The sequence below is a fragment of the Cricetulus griseus genome, chromosome 9 (genome assembly GCF_003668045.3).
Source record: "Cricetulus griseus strain 17A/GY chromosome 9, alternate assembly CriGri-PICRH-1.0, whole genome shotgun sequence".
NCBI lineage: Eukaryota > Metazoa > Chordata > Mammalia > Rodentia > Cricetidae > Cricetulus > Cricetulus griseus.
Genome location: NC_048602.1, coordinates 25,679,516 through 25,700,243, shown reverse-complemented (window position 1 = coordinate 25,700,243; position 20,728 = coordinate 25,679,516). Strand labels below are relative to the sequence as shown.

Genomic DNA, 20,728 nt, shown 5'->3' with positions numbered 1-20,728 from the left:
CTTACAGAACACCAAACAGAATGGACCACAAAAGAAGTCCCCTCATAACATAATAATCAAAACACCAAACCTACAAAATAAAGAGAAAATATTAAGAGCAGCCAAGGAAAAAGGCCAAGTAACATATAAAGACAGACCTATCAGAATCACACCCAACTTCTCAATGGAAACTTTGAAAGGCAGAAGGTCCATTATCCAAACTAACCAAAAGAAAGAAAGAAAACATGCAAATGAACAAAGTCAGAACTGAAAAGAAGGACATAAGGACGGACACTGAGGAAATCCAGAGAATCTTCAGGACATACTTTCAAAATCTGTACTCCACAAAATGGGAAAACTTAAAGAAAAAGTACAATATTCTGGACAGATATCACTACAGTTTGCCAGACGCTGTGTACAACATTTCACCCAAGTGCTTTGTCTTTCTTCCTGAACCACAGCAAAGTCTCACAGAGGAGGGTTAGCATATTCTCTACAAGGTGGTGGCCTTGGCTTTATTTTTCCTACATATGGATTGACTGCAGAATTCTACCAGAAATTCAAAGGAGAGATAGTACCAGAACTTTCCCTTTCTTTTCTGTGAGGTATGCATGTATGTGAACGTGTGATCACATGTTCCTGTGTGTGCACAGGATAGACACTGACATCATGTGTCTTCCTCTACTTCCTCCTAATTTTTTGAGACAGAATCTCTCACTCAACCTGGAGTGCATCAGTTGGCTACATCAGCTGCTCAATGGGATTCAAGGTTCCATCTGTCACCAAACAATCTAGTCCACCACACTCAACCTTGACATTGACGCTCACTTTCCAATGCATAGAGTCCTCACACAGTGCTGAAGGTGGGTTGTTTGGAGGTAGTAATTGTGTGCCATTAACATTTCTTATGTACAGTATACCTTATTTAAAGTGAAAATTGTCAGTTAGTTTGTTTGAAATTTTCTTCCAATTCTTTTAAATTTTGCATATTTCTTTTTCATATTTCTTAATTAGAGTTGCATCTCATATATAGTGAACACAATGCTGCATAAACTAATTTTTCTGGTGTTCACTGTGACACTCCAGCTGTGGGCTGATCTTCACTTGCACAGGGACTTTTTACCTCTCCATTGTTCTTGACATATTTGCACTGCTGTAAAAGGGTGAATCTTTTAGCACTCAGCCAGGATGGGGAATTTTTTTCATTCTTTGTCCAACATGCCAGCATGCTGACAGTTGCCTTCAAACAAAGAAAAGAGGAACATTTACAAGAATGCTCTCAGTATAATTCAAATAGCAACTTCTTAATAATATGTGTCATCTGTATTTTGTGGACTGTGAAATTGATTGAATTAAAATTATCACTTTAATTTTTGATTACTTACATATATTTTATACAACTTTATAGTTAACTTGTATGTTTTCTTACAGCATCTGTACTAAATGTTGCGGTTTAAAATGTATTAGATACTTCATTAATTCCTGAGGATTTAACACATGTATACAATTAAGTATAATAATATTTATTTGGAACTCACATATTTTTACATATGAATAGCAGTTACTCCAGGATTGTGTTTTATATATCTCTTCATTTGTATTCAAATTTCATTTTTTTTACTCCAGTTGATCAATGAGTTTTATTGGGGTTACTTACAGGAGTATGGGTGAGGGGTTTCTTCTAGAAGCAGAATTAACTCAAAAACAGCTGCACCACAGAAACACACACATCGTGGCAACCTAGAGCACACCAAATTTCATTTTCTTGTGTGTGTGTGTGTGTGTGTGTTTTAGATTTGTTTTTGTTTTCTTTCGAAGCAGGGTTTCTCTGTGTTACCCTGGCTGTCCTGAAGTAGCTAAGTAGAACAGGGTGGCATTAAACTCACTGAGATCCACCTGCCTCTGCCTCCTGAGTACTGGAATTAAAGGCTTTCACCACCACAGCCCAGAAAATTTCCTTTTCTTGAATGTCAAAACTAGTGCATGCTAATCGTTGGTGATTCCATTTTCCATTGATAGGATCTTCCTGTGCAAGTCATAGTGTGAGTCTGTTTCATCTGAGTTCAAATGACAGACTGACATTTTAACCCAGTCCTCGTATTCTTTGCAGGAGAAAATACTAATAACACGGTTAGTGGAGAGGATTTTCAGGACCTTGGGTGTCACAAAACAATGAAAAGTTAGGGCGTTTAAGGACAGAAATATAGCAGAGAGAAAGATGAGGAAAAAACAAATTTCAGGAAGATGGTGAGGAGGATGACAACCAATACAGACTAAAATTTGGGAATTTGTGTGTGATCCCAGAGAAAACGTGGTTCTGAAAAAGCCATAAGGCCCAGGAGAGATAAGAGGTGTTTTCTAAGCTTAAGAATGGTGGGTGCTGTTTAACTATATAAGAGATAGCAATGGCTAATAATGACAAGCCTTGAAACTAACTGAATCCCTGAGATGAGAAATAACTGGGATTATTGAAGAACAATAGCCTAGGTGTTAAAATTCTTTAAGTAATTTCAAAGTTGGTCCCTCATACTAGAATAATTGACTAGATTAAGGCCTTGTGAAAAGACAGAGATTTGTGTGACTGGATAAAATTCAGAAATTTATGGGGACTGGTTGGATGGTTCATCTGTTGAGTCCAACAAATCCCTAACACAAAGTAGACAGGAAATATAGGACACCATGAAAAGTCCAAACCTAAGAATAAATGGCATAGAAGAAGGTAAAGAATCTAAAATCAAAGGTACAGAAATATATTGAACAAAATATAGAATGAAAGAATCTTCTGATGGCAATAGAATGCAGATATTGTAATAACAACTCAAATAAATCTTTGTTACAATGGGTTTATCAATCAGAATCTGCATGACTGATTTGATTATCAATTGTTACAGAAAACACATTTTTGTGAAGATGTGCTCACTTATGTGGGTTTGTAGACTCACCCTTGCCTTTGCTTTCCACATATCAGCAGCTCAACTCTAAGCTGTTAGCAAAAGAGACAAAAGGAAATGAAATCCCTCAGAACAGCACCTGGGAGGCAGTGGCACTCTGTGAGTTCGAGGACAACCTAGTCTCCATAGTGAGCACCAGGATAGGCTCCAAAGCTACACAGAGAAACCCTGACTCGAAAAACCAAAAGAAAGAAAGAAAAAAGAAAAAGAACTTCGGGGCTAGAGAGATGGCTCAGAGGTTAAAAGCACTGACCGCTCTTCCAGAGGTCCTGAGTTCAGTTCCCAGAAACCGCATAGTGGCTTACAGCCATCTTACGTGCCCTCTTCTGGTGTGCAGATAGACATGGAAGTGGAATGTTGTATACATAATACATAAATAAAATCTTAAAAATATATTTAAAAAAAGAAATCCCTCAGAACACTGCTGGTTAACCTATAGGGTGAAATGGAAGACAAAGCATCCCACATGGAAAGTCCAAGTATTCAGTCATCCCAAAGCTGACAGAAACACGTGTAATCTAAACCACTGATGCTCAAGTACACACACTACTATCTATGTTTTAGAAACAAATGTTGAAACAAACATGATTACATTGATACCTGGGTTAAAGGAAAACATATCAACCCATGGATGAAAATATCTGTGAAAGGAGGGATGGTTCAACTGTGAAAGACCTTTGGTTGCTCTTCCAAAGTGCCAGGGTTTGATTCTCAAGCATGCATAGAGTTCACAAACATTCAGTCAAAGCACTCATACTCATAAAATAAATAACTTTTATTAAAAGCCTTATGACATGTGAATTTGGCTTTCACATAGGTCAGCATATCCTCTGCCTGACATGAATTCAGGGTGTTTGGGTGGATGTGACCTGCTTTACAACACTTTTTTCTACCGTCTAAGTTGGTCAAGAATTCCTGGAATGCAGTTGCTTAGATGTCATCTTTGAACCTAACCTAAAGGAGTTGGACATTTCTTCAGACAGTGATGGCACACACCTCTAATACCAGCCCTTAGGAGGTAGAGGTAGGTGGATCTCTGTCGAGACCAGCCTGGTCTACAGAGCAAGTTCCGGAACAACCAGTGATTCACAAAGAAGCCCTGTCCAAAACAACACAAAAGAATAGAAAGGATTTGGACATTTCTCACTTACCAGCTCTCCTCCTGAGCTGTCAATCATTATATTTTCCCACTAATCTCATTAGAAATATAGTTTTATAATACAGTCCTTTTATCCCTCACTCTCAGCCTAACAAACCTGACACATATTATCATGCTTCCAAGTAATACCATCTTGGGGGTCTTTCTCATAACTCAGTTATGTGTTGGTGTCACAGGGAACTCATTACTGTTCATTTTGTACATATATACATTCTTCTTTAAGCCTCATTTTAAGAAGTTGATTGATTCCACTTCCATGCACCTGGAATAGTTAATGTGCTGATGATCATATTTATGTTGATATCCCATATCATGTCATTCTTTGGAGTACGAAAATTTCTGGATGATGCTGGCTGTAGGGCAGTGTTATTTATATCCAGAGTCTCCCGGGGTATGTCCATCAGTACCACCTCTATTCTGAGCACATTTCAAGTCATCACCATCACTCCCAGTAATTCTAGGTGGGCGTGGCTTAAGCCTAAACTCTCCAAGTTGACTTTGTCATCCTTACTTTGCTCCTGGCTCATTAACCTGCTCATCTATGCATATATGGTTCCAATGGTTATAGCCAAAACCAATTCTACTCACGTTGGCATTGGATATGTAAATCCTTACTGTCAAAACAAGTGCTTTGGGGAACAAAATTCAGGGTCATTTTTGATTGTCATTTTCATTTATGATTTCTTCTACGTGGCCATCATGATGTGGACCAGCCTGCACATGGTAACTGTCCTCTACAGACACCGAAAGAGAGTCCAGCATCTCCAGAGCACAAGCCTGTCCAGCCAGCCATCTCCTGAACGCAAAGCCACTCACAACATCTTGTTGCTGGTAACCTGTTTTGTGTTCATTTATTGGTTTAACAATTTCATTACCCTTTCTGGAGTTTTTGTACAAGTAAAAATTCCAAACTTGGAGGGATTTAATGCCATTTTGGCAACATGTTACCCAACCATCTGCCCTTTTTTACTGATGAAGAATAATAAACTTGTTTTGCAATTCACCTCTTCTTTTTCTGAAAGGAGGATGACCTGTTTTCAAAGTGCACTCCGTGGCTGAGCTGAAACCGGCACATTCTCATCATTGGAAAATTGTCTTGATGATTTTAATGGGATAAAGTATTTGAATGTGGACCTTGAATACCTGATATGGCCTTGGTTATACTTCAGACATTCTGTAATCCATTAAAATTCATGTAGTTAACACTTTTCTTGAATACAACTCGGTGTACATAATTTTAATAAGTATAATATTTATTACCCATTCAATTTATGACATTTTGGACAAAGGAATATGTTGTAAGTATTTTCAACAATATTTTACTTCTTGATTTTTCTCTAATAAAACACTTCTAAATGTAAACAATTTTTATAGAAAACACATTTTTGTGAAGATGTGCTCACTATTGTTGGTTTGTAGGCTCACCCTTGCCTTTGCTTTCCACATATCAGCAGCTCAACTATAAGCTGTTAGCAAAAGAGACAAAAAGGAAAAGAAATCCCTCAGAACACTTCTGGTTAAACTATAAGGTGAAAGGCAAGACAAAGCATCCCACATGGAAAGTCCAAGTATTCAGTCATCCCAAAGCTGACAGAAACACGTGTAATCTAAACCACTGATGCTCAAGTACACACACTACCATCTATGTTTTAGAAACAAATGTTGCTACAAACATGATTACATTGATACTTGGGTTAAAGGAAAACATGTCAACCAATGAATGAAAATATCTGGGGAATGGAGGGGTGGTGCAGCAATGAAAGACCTTTGGCTCCTCTTCCAGAGTGCCAGGGCTTGATTCTCAAGCATGAATATAGTTCACAGACAAAACGGCAAAGCACTGATACACATAAAATAAAGAACTTTCATTAAAAGCCTTATAACATGCAAATTTGGCTACCACAAAAGTCAACATATCTCTGCCTGACATGAATTCAGGGTGTTTGGGTGGATGTGACCTGCTTTCCAACACTTTTTTCTACCCTATAAGATGGTCAAGAATTCTGGATTGCAGTTACTAAGATGTCATCTTTCAACCTAATGTTGAAAGGAGTTGGGCATTTCTTCAGACAGTGATGGCACACACCTCTAATGCCAAAACTTAGGAGGTAGAGGTAAGTGGGATCCTTGTGGATTTGAGACCAGCCTGGTCTACAGAGCTAATTCCAGAAAAGCCAGTGATTCACAAAGAAGCCCTGTCCAAAACAACACAAAAGAATAGAAAGGATTTGGACATTTCTCACTTACCAGTTCTCCTCCCGAGCTGTCAATCATTATATTTTCCCACTAATCTCATTAGAAATATAGTTTTATAATGCAGTCCTTTTATCCCTCACTCCCGGCCTAACAAACTTGACACACGGTATCATGTTTCCAAGTAATACCATCTTGGGGGTCTGTCTGATATCTCAGTTATGTGTTGGTGTCACTGGGAACTCATTACTGTTCATTTTGTACATATATACTTTCTTCTTTAAGCCTCATTTTAAGAAGTCGATTGATTCTGTTTCCATGCACCTGACAATAGTTAATGTGCTGATGATCATATTCACGTTGATATCACATATCATGTCATTCTTTGGAGTACGAAAATTTCTGGATGATGCTGGCTATAGGGCAGTGTTATTTATATCCAGAGTCTCCCGGGGTATGTCCATCAGTACCACCTCTATTCTGAGCACATTTCAAGTCATCAAGTGAGAAATGTCCAAATCCTTTCTCCCAGTAATTCTAGGTGGGCGTGGCTTAAGCCTAAACTCTCCAAGTTGACTTTGTCATCCTTACTTTGCTCCTGGCTCATTAACCTGCTCATCTATACATATATGGTAAGAATGGTTATAGCCAAAACCAATTCTACTCACTTTGGCTATGGATATGTGGATCCTTACTGTCAAAACAAGCACTTTGGGGACCAAAATTCAAGGTCATTTTTGAGTGTCGTTCTCATTTATGATCACCTCTATGTGGCCAGCCTCTATGTGGACCAGCCTTTACATGGTAACTGTCCTCTACAGACACCGCAAGAGAGTCCAGCATCTCCACAGCACAAGCCTCTCCAACCAGCCATCTCCTGAACGCAGAGCCACTCACAGCATCTTGTTGCTAGTAATCTGTTTTGTGTTCATTTATTGCTTAAACAATTTCATCAGCCTTTCAGGATGATGTACAAGCAAAAATTCCAAACTTGGAGGGAATTAATGCAATTTTGGCAACATGCTACCCAACCATCTGCCCTTTTTAACTGATGAAGAGTAACAAACTTGTTTTCCAATTCACTTGTTCTTTTTCTGAAAGGAGGATGACCTGTTTTCAAAGTGCACTCCGTGGCTGAGCTAATACCCACACCTTCTCATCAATGGAAAACTGTCTTGATGATTTCCAGGGATAAAGAATTTGAATGTGGACCTTGAATACCTGATATGGCCTTTGTTATAATTCCAATATTCGGTACTCTATTAAAAATCAGGTAGTTATTCTCAACATAAATCCAGCCACACTGAATCTTCTAGAAGAGAAAGTGGGGACTACCCTTGAACGAACAGGTGACCTCTTCTTGAACATTACACCAGATATTGAGATCTACAATTAATATATGGGACCTCCTGAAACTGAGAAGCTTCTGTAAGGCAAAGGACAAAGTCAGTAAGTCTAAACGACAGTCCACAGAATGGGAAAAGATCTTCACCAAGCCCACATTTGACAGAGGGCTGATTTCCAAAATATACAAGGAACTGAAGAAGCTAGCCACCAAAACACCAAACAATGAAATTAAAAATTGGGGTATAGAACTAAATAGAGAATTCTCAACAGAGGAATCTGAAATGGCTGAAATACACTTAAAGTGCTCAAAATCCTTGGCCATCAGAGAAATGCAACTCAAAACAACTCTGAGATACCACCTCACACCTGTCAGAATGGCTAAAATCAAAAACAGCAATGACAATCTATGCTGGAGAGGATGTGGAGAAAAAGGAACACTCCTCCATTGCTGGTGGAAGTCTGAACTTGTAAGACCACTCTGGAAATCAGTATGGTGGTTGCTCAGAAAAATGGGAATCAGTCTACCTCAAGATCCAGCCATTCCTCTCTTGGGCATATACCCAAATAATGCACGTTCATACATCAAGGACACATGTTCAACCATGTTCATAGCAGCATTGTTTGTAATAGCCAGAATCTGGAAGCAACCTAGATACCCCTCAACTGAAGAATGGATAGAGAAAATGTGGTACATTTATACAATGGAGTACTACTCAGCAGAAAAAAAAAGGAATGGAATCTTGATATTCCCAGGCAAATGGATGGAACTAGAAGAAACCATTCTGAGCGAGGTAACCCAGTCACAAAAAGACAAACATGGTATGTACTCACTCATATATGGATTTTAGACATAGAGCAAAGGATTACCAGCCTGCAGTCCACACCTCCAAAGAGGCTGGGAAACAGGGAGGACCCTAATAGAGACACACATGATCCCCCAGAAAGGGGGAAAGGGACAAGATCACCTGAGCAAACTGGGAGCATGGGGGGAGGGAAGAGGGAGTTAGGAAAAACAGAAGGGGAGAAGAGCAGGGGAGAGACAACATGAGGGAGCAGAATGATTGAATCGGAGAAAGAATAGAGGAGAGCAAGAAAAAAGATACCATGGTAGAGGGGGCCGTTGTAGGTTTATAGAGAAATCTGTCACTAGGGAAATGTTAAGAGATACGCAAGGATGACCTCAACTAACAATCAAAGCAATAGGGGAGAGGCTGCCTTAAACGCCCTATCCGCATAATGAGATTAAAGTCTACTGTAAATGCCATCCTCAACCCATCAATCAGTAACTGATGGAAGCAGAAGGAGACAACTACAGCTGGACAACGAGCTGAACTCCTGGATTCCAGTTGTGGAGAGGGACGAGTGATGAGCAAAGGGCTCAGTACCAGCTGGAGAGACCCACAAAGGCAGCTGACCTGAACAAGGGGGAGATCATGGATTTCAAATTGATAGTTGGGAAACCAGCATAGGCTGACCCAGACCCCTGAACTTGAGTGACAGTTGGAAGGCCTGGGCAGTGGGTCAGTATTTATCCCTAGCATATAAATGGACTTTGGGAGCCCATTCCACAAAGAAGGATGCTATCTCAGCCTAGACACACAGGGGAGGGCCTAGGCCCTGCTCCAAACAGTATAATAGACTTTGACGATCCCCATAGAAGGCCTCTCCCTCCCTAGGGAGGATAGAGGGGATGGGATAGTGGGTTGGTGTCAGGGAGAAGAGCAGGGGAGGGAGAAGGTACTGAGACTGACATGTAAAAAGCTTGTTCGTAATTTAAATTTAAAAAGTAAGACCTACAAGGATGACACGATCTGACAATCCAGGCAATGGTGGAGAGGATAACCTAAAAGCCCTTCCCCTAAAGTGAGATTGATGACTTCTCTTTATGCCATCCTAGAGCCCTCATCCAGTGGCTGATGGAAGCAGAGACAGACATCCACAGATATACACTGAGCTGAAATCAGGAATTTAGTTGAAGAGAGGGAAGAATGAAGAACGAAGGGGTCTGTACCAGGTTGGAGAAACCCACAGGAACAGTTGGCCTGAACAAGGGAGAGCACATCGACCCCAGATGCTGTCTGGGAGGCCAGTACAAGACTGATCCAGACCCCTGAACATGGATGTCAATAAGGAGGCCTCTGCACTCCAGGGAGCCTCTGGTGGTGGATTAGTATTTTTCCCTGGTGCAAGAAGGAACTTTGAGAGCCCATCCCATGTGAAGGGTTACACTCTGGACCTAGACACATGGGGAAGGGCCCAGGACCAGCACAGGAAGATTTGGTGGACTTTGCAGAGCCCCTGTTGAGGGCCCTACCCTGCCTGGGAGTGGAGGGTGGATGGGGTGAGGGTAGGTTGGGGGTGGGGGAGGAGGGATGGGGGTGAGAGGAGGGAGAGGGAGAAGGGACTTACATGCGAAACAAGCTTGTTCCCTAACTAGAACTAATAAATAAATTTTAAAAAAAATTTTAAGTATAAAATAAAATAAAACAAAACAAAAACTCAGGTAGCTAAGATTTTTCTTGAATACAACTCTGTGTACATAATTTTAATAACTTTAACATTTACTACCACTCAAATTATGACACTTTGGGCAAAATGAATATATTTTAAGTATTTTGAACAATATTCTACTTCTAGGTTTTTCTCTATTAAAACACTTCTAATCAAAAATTTAAGGGCTGGAGAGATGACTCAACTGTTAAAGGCTAGGCTCACAACCCAAAATATAAGAGTTCCGTTCCCAGCACCCACGGCTGTCTCTCCAGCCACCTTTTTGCCAAACTTTAAAAATATATATATATTTTAAATGCCTTTTGGAGCTTGAGTTACGCTTTTTGTGGACTGCTCTGTCCTAAGGACTGTCTTTTAACATTAAACAAATGAACTTTCCTGTGTTAGCTATTACTTACCTCAAATATGCTGTAGGGGAGACTCTCTCTTGGTATAACTGACAGGTATTTAATGGATGTCCTTGTACCCTTTCTGTCTTTGAGTCAGTCATATTTTTATTATTTTAGTATTTTTTAATATTTCTTTTATTTTTGAAATTATGAATTATGCCATTTCCGCCTTCCTTTTCCTCCTTTCACACCGTCTTGTATATGACAATCCTTTCTCTCTGTCAAATTCACCGAGTCTTTTTTTCATTAATTGTTCTTCCGTATGTGTAGGTGTGTGTGTGTGTGTGTGTGTGAGAGAGAGAGAGAGAGAGAGAGAGAGAGAGAGAGTGTGCATGTGTAGGTGTGTGTGTGTGTGTGAGAGAGAGAGAGAGAGAGAGAGAGAGAGAGAGAGTGTATGTATCTCTAAATACATAAATACTTCCTGATCAGTCTGTATAATGTTACTTGTATGTTTGTATTGAGGGCTGAACATTTGATACTGAGCAAGCAATTGGTGTGCCCTTTCCTGGGATGACTATCTCTCCCACTCTTGACATTCCTTAGTTGCCTATAGTTCTTTGTGTAGGGCTGAGGTCTGCTAAGTATAGTCTTCACCCTGCATCAAGGAAATTTCTCTTTGCAACAATGGAGACCATTGCAGAAAACCACAACCCATCAAAATGCAGTGAAGCCCAATCCCAGTGGCTGTATCTGTAATACAGCTTGTTGAATGGGGGACAGAAAGGTTTTAAGAGCCAGAGGATGAGGGAATCTGCTGTGGGGTTGTGTTCCTGGTATTATCAGAAGTTACACCCATGCAGTATCAGCAACATGACTGATGTTTTAATTGAAATAGAATTACATGCCTTTCTCACCTCCTTTTCCTCCCTCCAGCCCCTCCCAACTACCTTCCCTTGAAGCCCTCCCTCTACTGTCCCACACACAATCTCAGGTTGACAGCCACTTTTTTCATATTATTATTATTATTGTTACATACACGTGTATGCGCATTTGTGTATGTATGTATATGCACCAATGGATATCGATACAATCTACAGGTTATGTTTCTGTTGCGTGTATAACAGTACAGTGTGGACCATTTTGTTTGGACAACCAATAAGGGGTTCATCCCTGGGAGAGACTAATTCTCCTTCTCCCAGCGATCACTAGTTTCCTTGAATTCTTTATCTATGGACCCCATGGAATTTTCCCCCCTTCTAGGTTAAGATGGCCATGGGTGTTGACATTGTTCCAGTCTTGATTATATAGACGTTTCTAGTATGGACTCTTTCACAGAAGACTTACTGGTATCCTATCTCTTGCAGTAGTTTCCACCCCCTTTTCTGAATTGTTCCCTAAGCCATAGATTCAGGATCTGTGACATAGATGCAGCCACTGGAGCTGGACTCCCCCACGATCTGTTGATTTCCACATTATGACCAGTGGTGGTTTTCTGTGATCGGCTCCATTTGTTCTGAGGATTTGAAACTAAGAAACAAAAATGAAAGAGAACATGCATTTGCCTTTCTGGGTTAGGTTACCCATACTTTCGTCAAGAATCCAAACAAAACAACTTTTTTCAAATAAAACATCTTCCACAATCTGTCCTTGGTTAGAATCCTTTGGTCCGTTATAGCCTTCTCTATGTGTAGTGAATACATGTTTCTTGACATAACCCAGGTTAAGGTCATCTCCGACAGTGGACAACTAAACAGAACATTACATATTCAAACTTGAATTGGGGTGGAGTGTCTGCCATGAAAATCCTAGTAATGGTATTTACACCATTTCTCCCTCTCTCTCTGGTCTTTCCACTTCTCCAATCCTTCTGCTCTTTCTCAAAGTCATGACCTCTTCTTCTATAATTATTATTGTTATATGTATACATGTACACAATCATATTACACATTACATTTGTATGTAACCAGCTGAGTCCAGTTAGTGTTGTTTGTATGTCTATGTTTTTTTAAAGCTTCATTAAGTAGCTTTTATTAAGGTAAATGAGATCTGCGATGCGAAACTTATTTCAAGTTAGGGAACAAGCTTGTTTCACATGTAAGCACTGACTGCTCCTCCAGAGGTCCTGAGTTCAATTCCCAGCAACCACATGGTGGCTCACCACCATCCATTATGAGATTTGGTGCTCTTCTGGTGTGCAGATAGACATGGAAGCAGAATGTTGTATACATAATAAAATAAAAATAAAAATAAAAAACCCTTTAAAAAAAAAGAGACACCCACTAGTTGGTACAACTGGAAAGTGAAAGGAATAATCACAATGGCATTAAAATAATTGTTGAAAGCAGAAATTGTTACATTCCAGCGACAATGCAGTATCAGGATTCAAATGAATTATTTGTGTTGTCATGCTACTGCCTAATATTTAAGCATCTTACTCAAAACCTCTCTTAGGTATAAAATTCCTCTATGTGTTGTTATTAATTGTATGCCCAGCATATCAAGAAAGACCTGTTTCATTGGAAAAGAGCTGGCTCTTAACAGAGTAACAAAGAGCCACCCATCAGCTGCCAATAAGTGACATTCTTCCACAAAGGAAAAATTTTTTATCAATTCAGATCAAGATACAGTCATTCACTGTGTAATTTTAAAATAGAAAAAAAGATATTCATTTCATATACAGGTGAAGTTCAGTTTCAAGTAGACTATATCCCTTTATCCATCAATGTGGTTCATTCTGGGGTGGGCATTTTTATTTCGAGGGTCTCTTACACTGGAACTTTAACATCTGCATTTTCTTTTTGTTTTGGTTTGGTTTGGTTTGGTTTGGTTTTTCGAGACAGGGTTTCTCTGTGGCTTTGGAGGCTGTCCTGGAACTAGCTCTTATAGACCAGACTGGTCTCGAACTCACAGAGATCCACCTGCCTCTGCCTCCCGAGTGCTGGGATTAAAGGCGAGCACCACCAACGCCCAGCAGCATCTGCATTTTCTTTCATGTCCCTTTTGTTTCCTTTTCTTGGAGCAGTGCTCTAGCTAAGACTTCAGGTACTATGCCGAATGAGTGGAGACACCAGATACAATTGTTTCCCCCAATTTTAGTAAAATTGTTTTGAGATTGTTCACAAAATTCTTTTCAATGGAGTTTTGTTGTTTATTGGAAGTGAATTAAATATCCTATGGCCCCTATAAACCTATCTAGGGAATAGATACCTAGGAACTTTAAGTATATAAAAATGGAAAAATATATAGAAATTAAGACTGCACCACTGAAAGGAAAATGCAAAGTAAGAGAGAACCAATCTGCTGATTCAATATTTATGTCTTAGAAGTAGTTTCAGTGAGATGGGGAGAAGTTTGCTAGTTAATCACCCTTCATGATTCGGAGGAACTTGCTGCTTAGGTACTCAAAGGATAGCTAGAAATAGGCACACAGACTCAAAAACTAGGCTAAAAACTTCATCTCAGGGACAAACTTGGCTTTAAAGGATGCTGTCAAGGACCAACAGTATGTCACCTGTCTTCTTCAAGACATCCTTGGTTTGCTCCTGTCCCCATTCATTCATGGCAGTAACAAATGGTTCTGTAGCTTGAGTCTGACTTTTCTTTGTCTCTCACGTCCAGTCTTTCAATAGGGAGGACCACAGTCACTGAGACCTCAGATAGTAAAGACCTGGTGTACACATATGGAAATTCTGTGCCATTGGTGACAGCGGTATGTCTATTGTTGGGATTTCATGGGTGCAGCTTCCCTGTGATACCTTGAAGTGAGCATCCTAGTATTCTGGCTCTTGGGATCTCTTCCATGGTGTTCTCTGAGACTTAGGTATAGGGCTTGTGTTGCAGATGTACCATTTGAGACTGGGCACCCCCAGGTCACTTACTTCCTGCGTTTTGAAAAAGTTGTGGATCTCCGCACTAGCCTTGCTGCAAAACAATCTTCTTTGATGAGGGGTGGGAGGTTCACTGTGGATGTAAATATGCATGTTTAGAATACCGTTAGAAACTAAAAAGGTTAGGAAAACAGCAGTAGTATTCAAAAGTGAGTTGCTGCTCTGTAAAGAAGAATGTCAATGACTTAAGAATATCTTTAGGGGGCTGGAGAGATGGCTCAGAGATTAAGAGCACTGACTGCTCTTCCAGAGGTCCTGAGTTCAATTCCCAGCAACCACATGGTGGCTCACAACCATCTAAAATGAGATCTGGTGCCCTCTTCCAGCCTGCAAGCATACATGTAGGCACAACATTGTATACATAATAAATAAAACCTTTTAAAAAATAATATCTTTAAAAGTGTTAATCATCCTTAGTGATCAGAGAAATGTCAACTAAAACTACTTTGATATCTTACTAAGACCAATAAAACAACTAACAACAAATGCTGGCATAGATTCAGGGAGAGGGGAGCCCTTATTCGATGTTGCTGAAATAGCAAACTGGAGCAGCCACTTTGAAATTCAGTGTGGTGAAGTCTCATATGCTAAAAATAACTCTACACGTGACCCAACTAGGCCATTCTGTGGCATATACCCAAAGACTCAATACTCAGTATCCTACTACAGAGATGCTTGCTCAACCATGTTCACTGTGCCTGTATTCAAAATAGGTGGGAAGCAGATCTCTGTGTGTTCAAGGCCAGCCTGTCTACAGAGCGAGTTCCAGGACAGGCTCCAAAGCTACACAGAGAAACCCTGTCTCAAGAAAAAGAAAGAAAGCTGAGCGGTGGTGGAACACAACTTTACTCCCAACACTTGGGAGGCAGAAGCAGGTGGAACTCAATGAGTTCGAGGCCAGCCTGGTACATAGTGAGTTCCAGACAGCCAGGACTCTGTAGAGAGACCCTAACAAAAAAACAAAAACCTCGATGATGCACATGAAGCATGCATGCTTTTGTAATTATTAAATTTTTATGTCTTTCATCTGTGTATATCATCATTGTGCTTATATACTTCCTACTACTGACTTCTCTAATTCCCTTCTCATCCCCACTGACCCCTGTTTCTGGTCACCTCCCATATATATATATGTGTGTGTGTGTGTGTGTGTGTGTGTGTGTGTGTGTGTATTCACAAATTATATATATATATATATATATATATATATATATATATATATATATACATATATGTATATATATATAAACAGGGTCACCATGCAGCATTGGCTGGCCTTGAACTTTCTATATAGACCAGGCTAGTTTTGAACTCATAGAGCTGCCTGCCTCTGCCTCCCCAGTGCTGAGGCTAAAGAAACCCACTACAGCCAGCAACCCCTACTTTTTCCCTGTCTTTTATATGTAGGTCTTGATGACATTGCTTCTCTGGATCTTACAATCTCCCCAGTATTAACGTGGGTCTTAGAGAGGACAGATAAATGTCGTGTTTAGGTATCCAGACTTAATGGCCAGTTATCCTCAGCACTTTGAATATTTATGAATGTCTATATCAACCATCCACCTCTGTTGATTGGAAGTTTCTCTGATCCAGGCTGCATCAGGACTTGTCTGTGGGAATAGTCATAAATATTTGGAAGACAGACTAACTAGTGGCTGCTTTGCAAAACTGAGCGATCTCACAGTAAAATTCTATCCTTCAGCAAAGCATGAGACACAGCCATGACTGATCCACCTATTATGTGGTCAGAGTAAAACTCCTACTGTGGTCTCATGTTCTCTATGGAACCTTAAAATGCACCATAAGAGCAGAAGGCACAGGGCTGGAGAGATGACTCAGAAGTTAAGAGCACTGGGTTCAATTCCCAGAACCCACGTGGCAGCTCACAATTGTCTGTAACTCTAGCTCCGGGGTATCTGAAACTCTCACATTAATGTCATAAAATAAATTAAAAAAAAAAAAAAGAGCAGAAGACACAATGAAACAGTGCATTCTGTTCCCTGCAGCCCTGCTCGGAGCTCAGCTTGTTCTAACAGCTGTGATAATCGCTACCACTGTCTTAAAACTTTTAATGACACCTCAGTCCACAAGTTTACTCTCTGGTAGAGTTCATCTTGGGAAAACGCACATCTTCAGATATAGACTTTACACTCAGCCTGCTAAAGTTATCTGAGATTCCCGTTGCGTATGGGAGACAGATGTTTTCCTCTGGGGGCGTTATCTAACGATGCACAGTAAACAAGGTCATTGGCGCCGTGGGTGACAAGCTGGCTCATGTCCATTGAGAGGAAGAGTCCTGTCATCAAGCTGCCCTTTACATAGTCGGGGCTCCTGCTAGGCAGCCCTTCCAAGATGCATCCTGTCTGTGGAATTCACCCTGCCAATGGGAAGGCTCCCAGTACCCAGTGCTCAGAACAAGGGAGAGGTACGCTAACAACACCGGTCCCCTTCTCCCGTCTATCCTGTCTTAGAGCTTTTTTCAGATTTCTTTGTCTCGCGTTTTTCTTTTAGTTGATTAATTGTTCTTTGTTAATTAATTAATTAATCTTTCTTTGTTCTTCTCAACAATCCTTGTCTCTAATCGGTAATTGTTTCGCTATTTTCCTCCCTTTACTTATTTGCATCTGTTCTAGACACTGATTCCATTTCGTGAGGCGCACTGGCACTTATTTCATTCTGTAATTCTAAAATCTTGTGATAGAAGTTAGAGCTTAGAGAAATTTTCCCTTTCGTTCACACTTCCAAAAAATAGTTGCACAGGTGATTTTAATATAAGCATGTAACGAATATTTGAGATTTTGTAGTTACTATCCCAAACATTTTTGTTTGTTTGTTTTTTAAGACAGGGTTTTTCCATGTAGCCCTGGCTGTCCTGGAACTCACTCTGTAGACGAGGCTGGCCTCAAACTCAGAGATTCACCTGCCTCTGCCTCCTGAGTGCTGGGGTTAAAGGTGTGCGCCACCACGCCCAGCTCAGCTGGGCCCTAACTCTGTGTGTGTGTGTATGTGTGTGTGTGTGTGTGTGTGTGTGTGTGTGCTGTGTGTGTCTGTGTGTGTGTCTGTGTGTGTGTGTCTGTGTCTGTGTGTGTCTGTGTGTGTCTGTGTGTGTGTGTGTGTGTCTGTGTCTGTGTGTGTGTGTGTCTGTGTGTCTGTGTGTCTGTGTGTGTCTGTGTGTGTGTGTCTGTGTGTCTGTGTCTGTGTGTGTGTGTCTGTGTGTCTGTGTCTGTGTGTGTGTGTCTGTGTGTCTGTGTCTGTGTGTGTGTGTGTCTGTGTGTGTGTGTCTGTGTCTGTGTGTGTGTGTCTGTGTGTCTGTGTGTGTGTGTGTCTGTGTCTGTGTGTCTGTGTCTGTGTGTCTGTGTCTGTGTGTCTGTGTGTGTGTGTCTGTGTGTGTGTGTCTGTGTCTGTGTGTGTCTGTGTCTGTGTGTCTGTGTGTGTGTGTGTCTGTGTGTCTGTGTGTGTGTGTGTGTGTGTCTCTGTGTGTCTGTGTGTGTGTGTGTGTCTGTGTCTGTGTGTCTGTGTCTGTGTGTGTCTGTGTGTGTCTGTGTCTGTGTGTCTGTGTGTGTGTGTGTGTGTCTGTGTGTGTGTCTGTGTGTCTGTGTCTGTGTCTGTGTGTGTGTGTCTGTGAGTGTGTGTCTGTGTCTGTGTGTCTGTGTCTGTGTGTCTGTGTCTGTGTGTCTGTGTGTGTTTGCACAGCCCTGGCTGTCCAGATCTAACTCTATAGACCAGGCTGGCCTTGAACTCACAAAGATCTGCTGCCTATGCCTCCCAAGTGCTGGGATTAAAGGCGTGCACCACCACTGCCCAGCCAGCCCCAACATTGTAATCCTGATGCTATCTCTACCCAGGACTGACTTTAAATTCATGTCTCATTCTCAGCTGGTTCCCCTGACTCCACTTCTGTCTTTCCATTCAATGCCCTACTTAGGAGTCCATTTTTAGTTTCCCTTTTAATGTCATTGCATCTCCAAACCTCTCATCTTTACCAATACATACTCCTGTCACGGACACTCCGTAATTCATTTTCAGGGTGGAGTTTTTCATTACACGATTACTAATATGTGATTTTTTTTATTTCAGCGTATTGACAAAGACTTGTGTAATTGATCTAGAATTTGTAATTAACTGCAAAAAAATGAGTTTTGGCTTTCAGTTTCTTTGTTTGTACGTTTGTTTTTATAAGCATAGAGCTTAAACCACAAGAGACCTTTCTTTTCCAAGATTTATTTACTTATTTATTTACTTATACAGTGTTCTGGCATGTATGCCAGAAGAGGGCACTGTTATAGATGGTTGTGAGCCACCATGCAGGTGCTGGGAATTGAACTCAGGTCCTCTGGTAGAGCAGCCAGTTCTCTTAACATCTGAGCCATCTCTCCAGCCCCCTCAGTGGTTGTTTGTCACCTGCTTCCTATGTGTCTGATACAGACAGATCTGTATTTGCTGTGATTGTACTGTAAGATTTACCCATGTTAAGGATATAAATGGTCTCAAGGCTGGGCATGGTGGACTCAGGAGGCAAAAACAGGCCAGGATGAGGCCACTCTCATCTACATAGTCTAAACATCCAGGGATACTCAGGGAGACCCTATCAAAAACAAAAAAAAAAATGAATATAAGTGGCCTCACTCAGACCTCTTAAATGTTCTTATGTCAGTTAGTTTTGTTGAATACTGTAAGACTTCTCGAAATACCTCATTGTAACAATTCATTATTTTCTTTTCTTTGCAATTTTCTAAGGTGTGTGTGTGTGTGTGTGTGTGTGTGTGTGTGTGTGATAATATTTCTGTTCACAAATTTAAATGTTCTGTATTTAAAGACTTGGGAATGCTGCAAGTGGGAGCAAACCAAATTTGGCATTGGTTGCCCAATACCAAATGGTCATCCCTGAAAACAAGTAACATTTTACAGACCAAGCAGGTTATATTTATGTACTTAAGAATTACATACATACATAGCCGGGCGTTGGTGGTGCAAGCCCTTAATCCCAGCACTCGGGAGGCAGAGGCAGGCAGATCTCTGTGAGTTCGAGTCCAGCCTGGTCTCCAGAGCGAGTGCCAGGAGAGACTCCAAAGCTACACAGAGAAACCCTGTCTCGAAAAAACAAAAAAACAAAAAGAGTTTATAAGAATTACATACATACATATATTACATGGATGAACATAACAGCAATTAAAGAGGTCATGTGTTAGAAAGAGAGGAAGAGAGGTAGCTAGAGGGTGTGGAGGGAGGAAAGGGAAGTCGAATTGATGTAATTATCTTATAATCCCAAAAATTACAAACTATGCATTTAATTTTAAAAATAAGATAAAAGATACCATTTGAATGTTTAAAAAAAGACAAGGAGCCAGGCAGTGGTGGCACACGCCTTTAATACCAGCAATCGGGAGGCAGAGGCAGGCAGATCTCTGAGTTTGAGGCCAGCCTGGTCTACAAATCAAGTTCCAGGACAGCCAGGGCTACACAAAGAAATCCTGTCTCCAGGGGAAAAGAAAGAAAGAAAGAAAGAAAGAAAGAAAGAAAGAAAGAAAGAAAGAAAGAAAGAAAGAAAGAAGGAAAGAAGGAAAGAAAGAAAGGAAAGGAGACAAGGGATTACTTATATAAGTAATTCTGCTCCCTTATCAGTTTCTTTGTGTGACATTATTTACGGTGACCTATTTCTATTGGTTAGTTGAAAAATATTTCATGGGCTGGAGAGATGGCTAAGTGGTTAAGAGTACTGACTGTTCTTCCAAAGGACCTGAGTTCAATTCCCAGCACCCACATGGCAGCTCACAACAGTCTGTAACACCAGTTCCAGAAGATCTGACATCCTCATACAGACATACATGCAGGCAAAACACCAATGCAAATAAAATAAAAATATTTTTTTTATTTTTTTATTTTTTATATATTTGAATTACAAACAAGATAAAATTACATGACAATCCCAGTTCCCTTCTCCCTTCCTTCCTCCCCTACCCCCCCAACTAAAACCCTACCTATCATATGTCCTTTCTTCTAATCTACACCTGACTCAACCTTTCTGCTCCCTCATGACCTCTGCATCCTTCCTTTTCTTCCCTTCTCATTCTCGTAGCTTCCTCCCCCCTCTTCCCATGTTCTCAATTTGCTCAGGGGATGGTGACCCTTTCCCCTTCTCCAGGGACAAAGTTGGTCTCTTTTAGGGTCTTCCTTGTTTACTGCTTTCTCTGGCAGTGTGAATTGTAGGCTGGTAATCCCTTACTCTATGTCTAAAATCCACATATGAGTGAGTACATACCATGTTTGTCTTTTTGTGATTGGGTTACCTCGCTAAGAATGGTTTCTTCGAACTCCATCCATTTGCCTGCAAATTTCAAGATTCCATTGTTTTTTTTTCTGCTGAGTAGTACT

The 20,728-nt window shown here is 40.6% G+C and overlaps 1 protein-coding gene and 1 pseudogene across 1 annotated transcript; both read left to right on the top strand.

The window, feature by feature from the left end:
• The first annotated feature begins 4,201 nt into the window (after window positions 1–4,201).
• Window positions 4,202–5,148, top strand: LOC100760270 (vomeronasal type-1 receptor 4-like). The gene is given in 2 exon segments (XM_027431177.1): window positions 4,202–4,352; window positions 4,355–5,148. Coding segments are annotated over 2 exon segments (945 nt in total).
• Window positions 5,149–6,456: 1,308 nt separating this feature from the next.
• Window positions 6,457–7,420, top strand: LOC100766439 (annotated as a pseudogene).
• The last annotated feature ends 13,308 nt before the right edge of the window (window positions 7,421–20,728 follow it).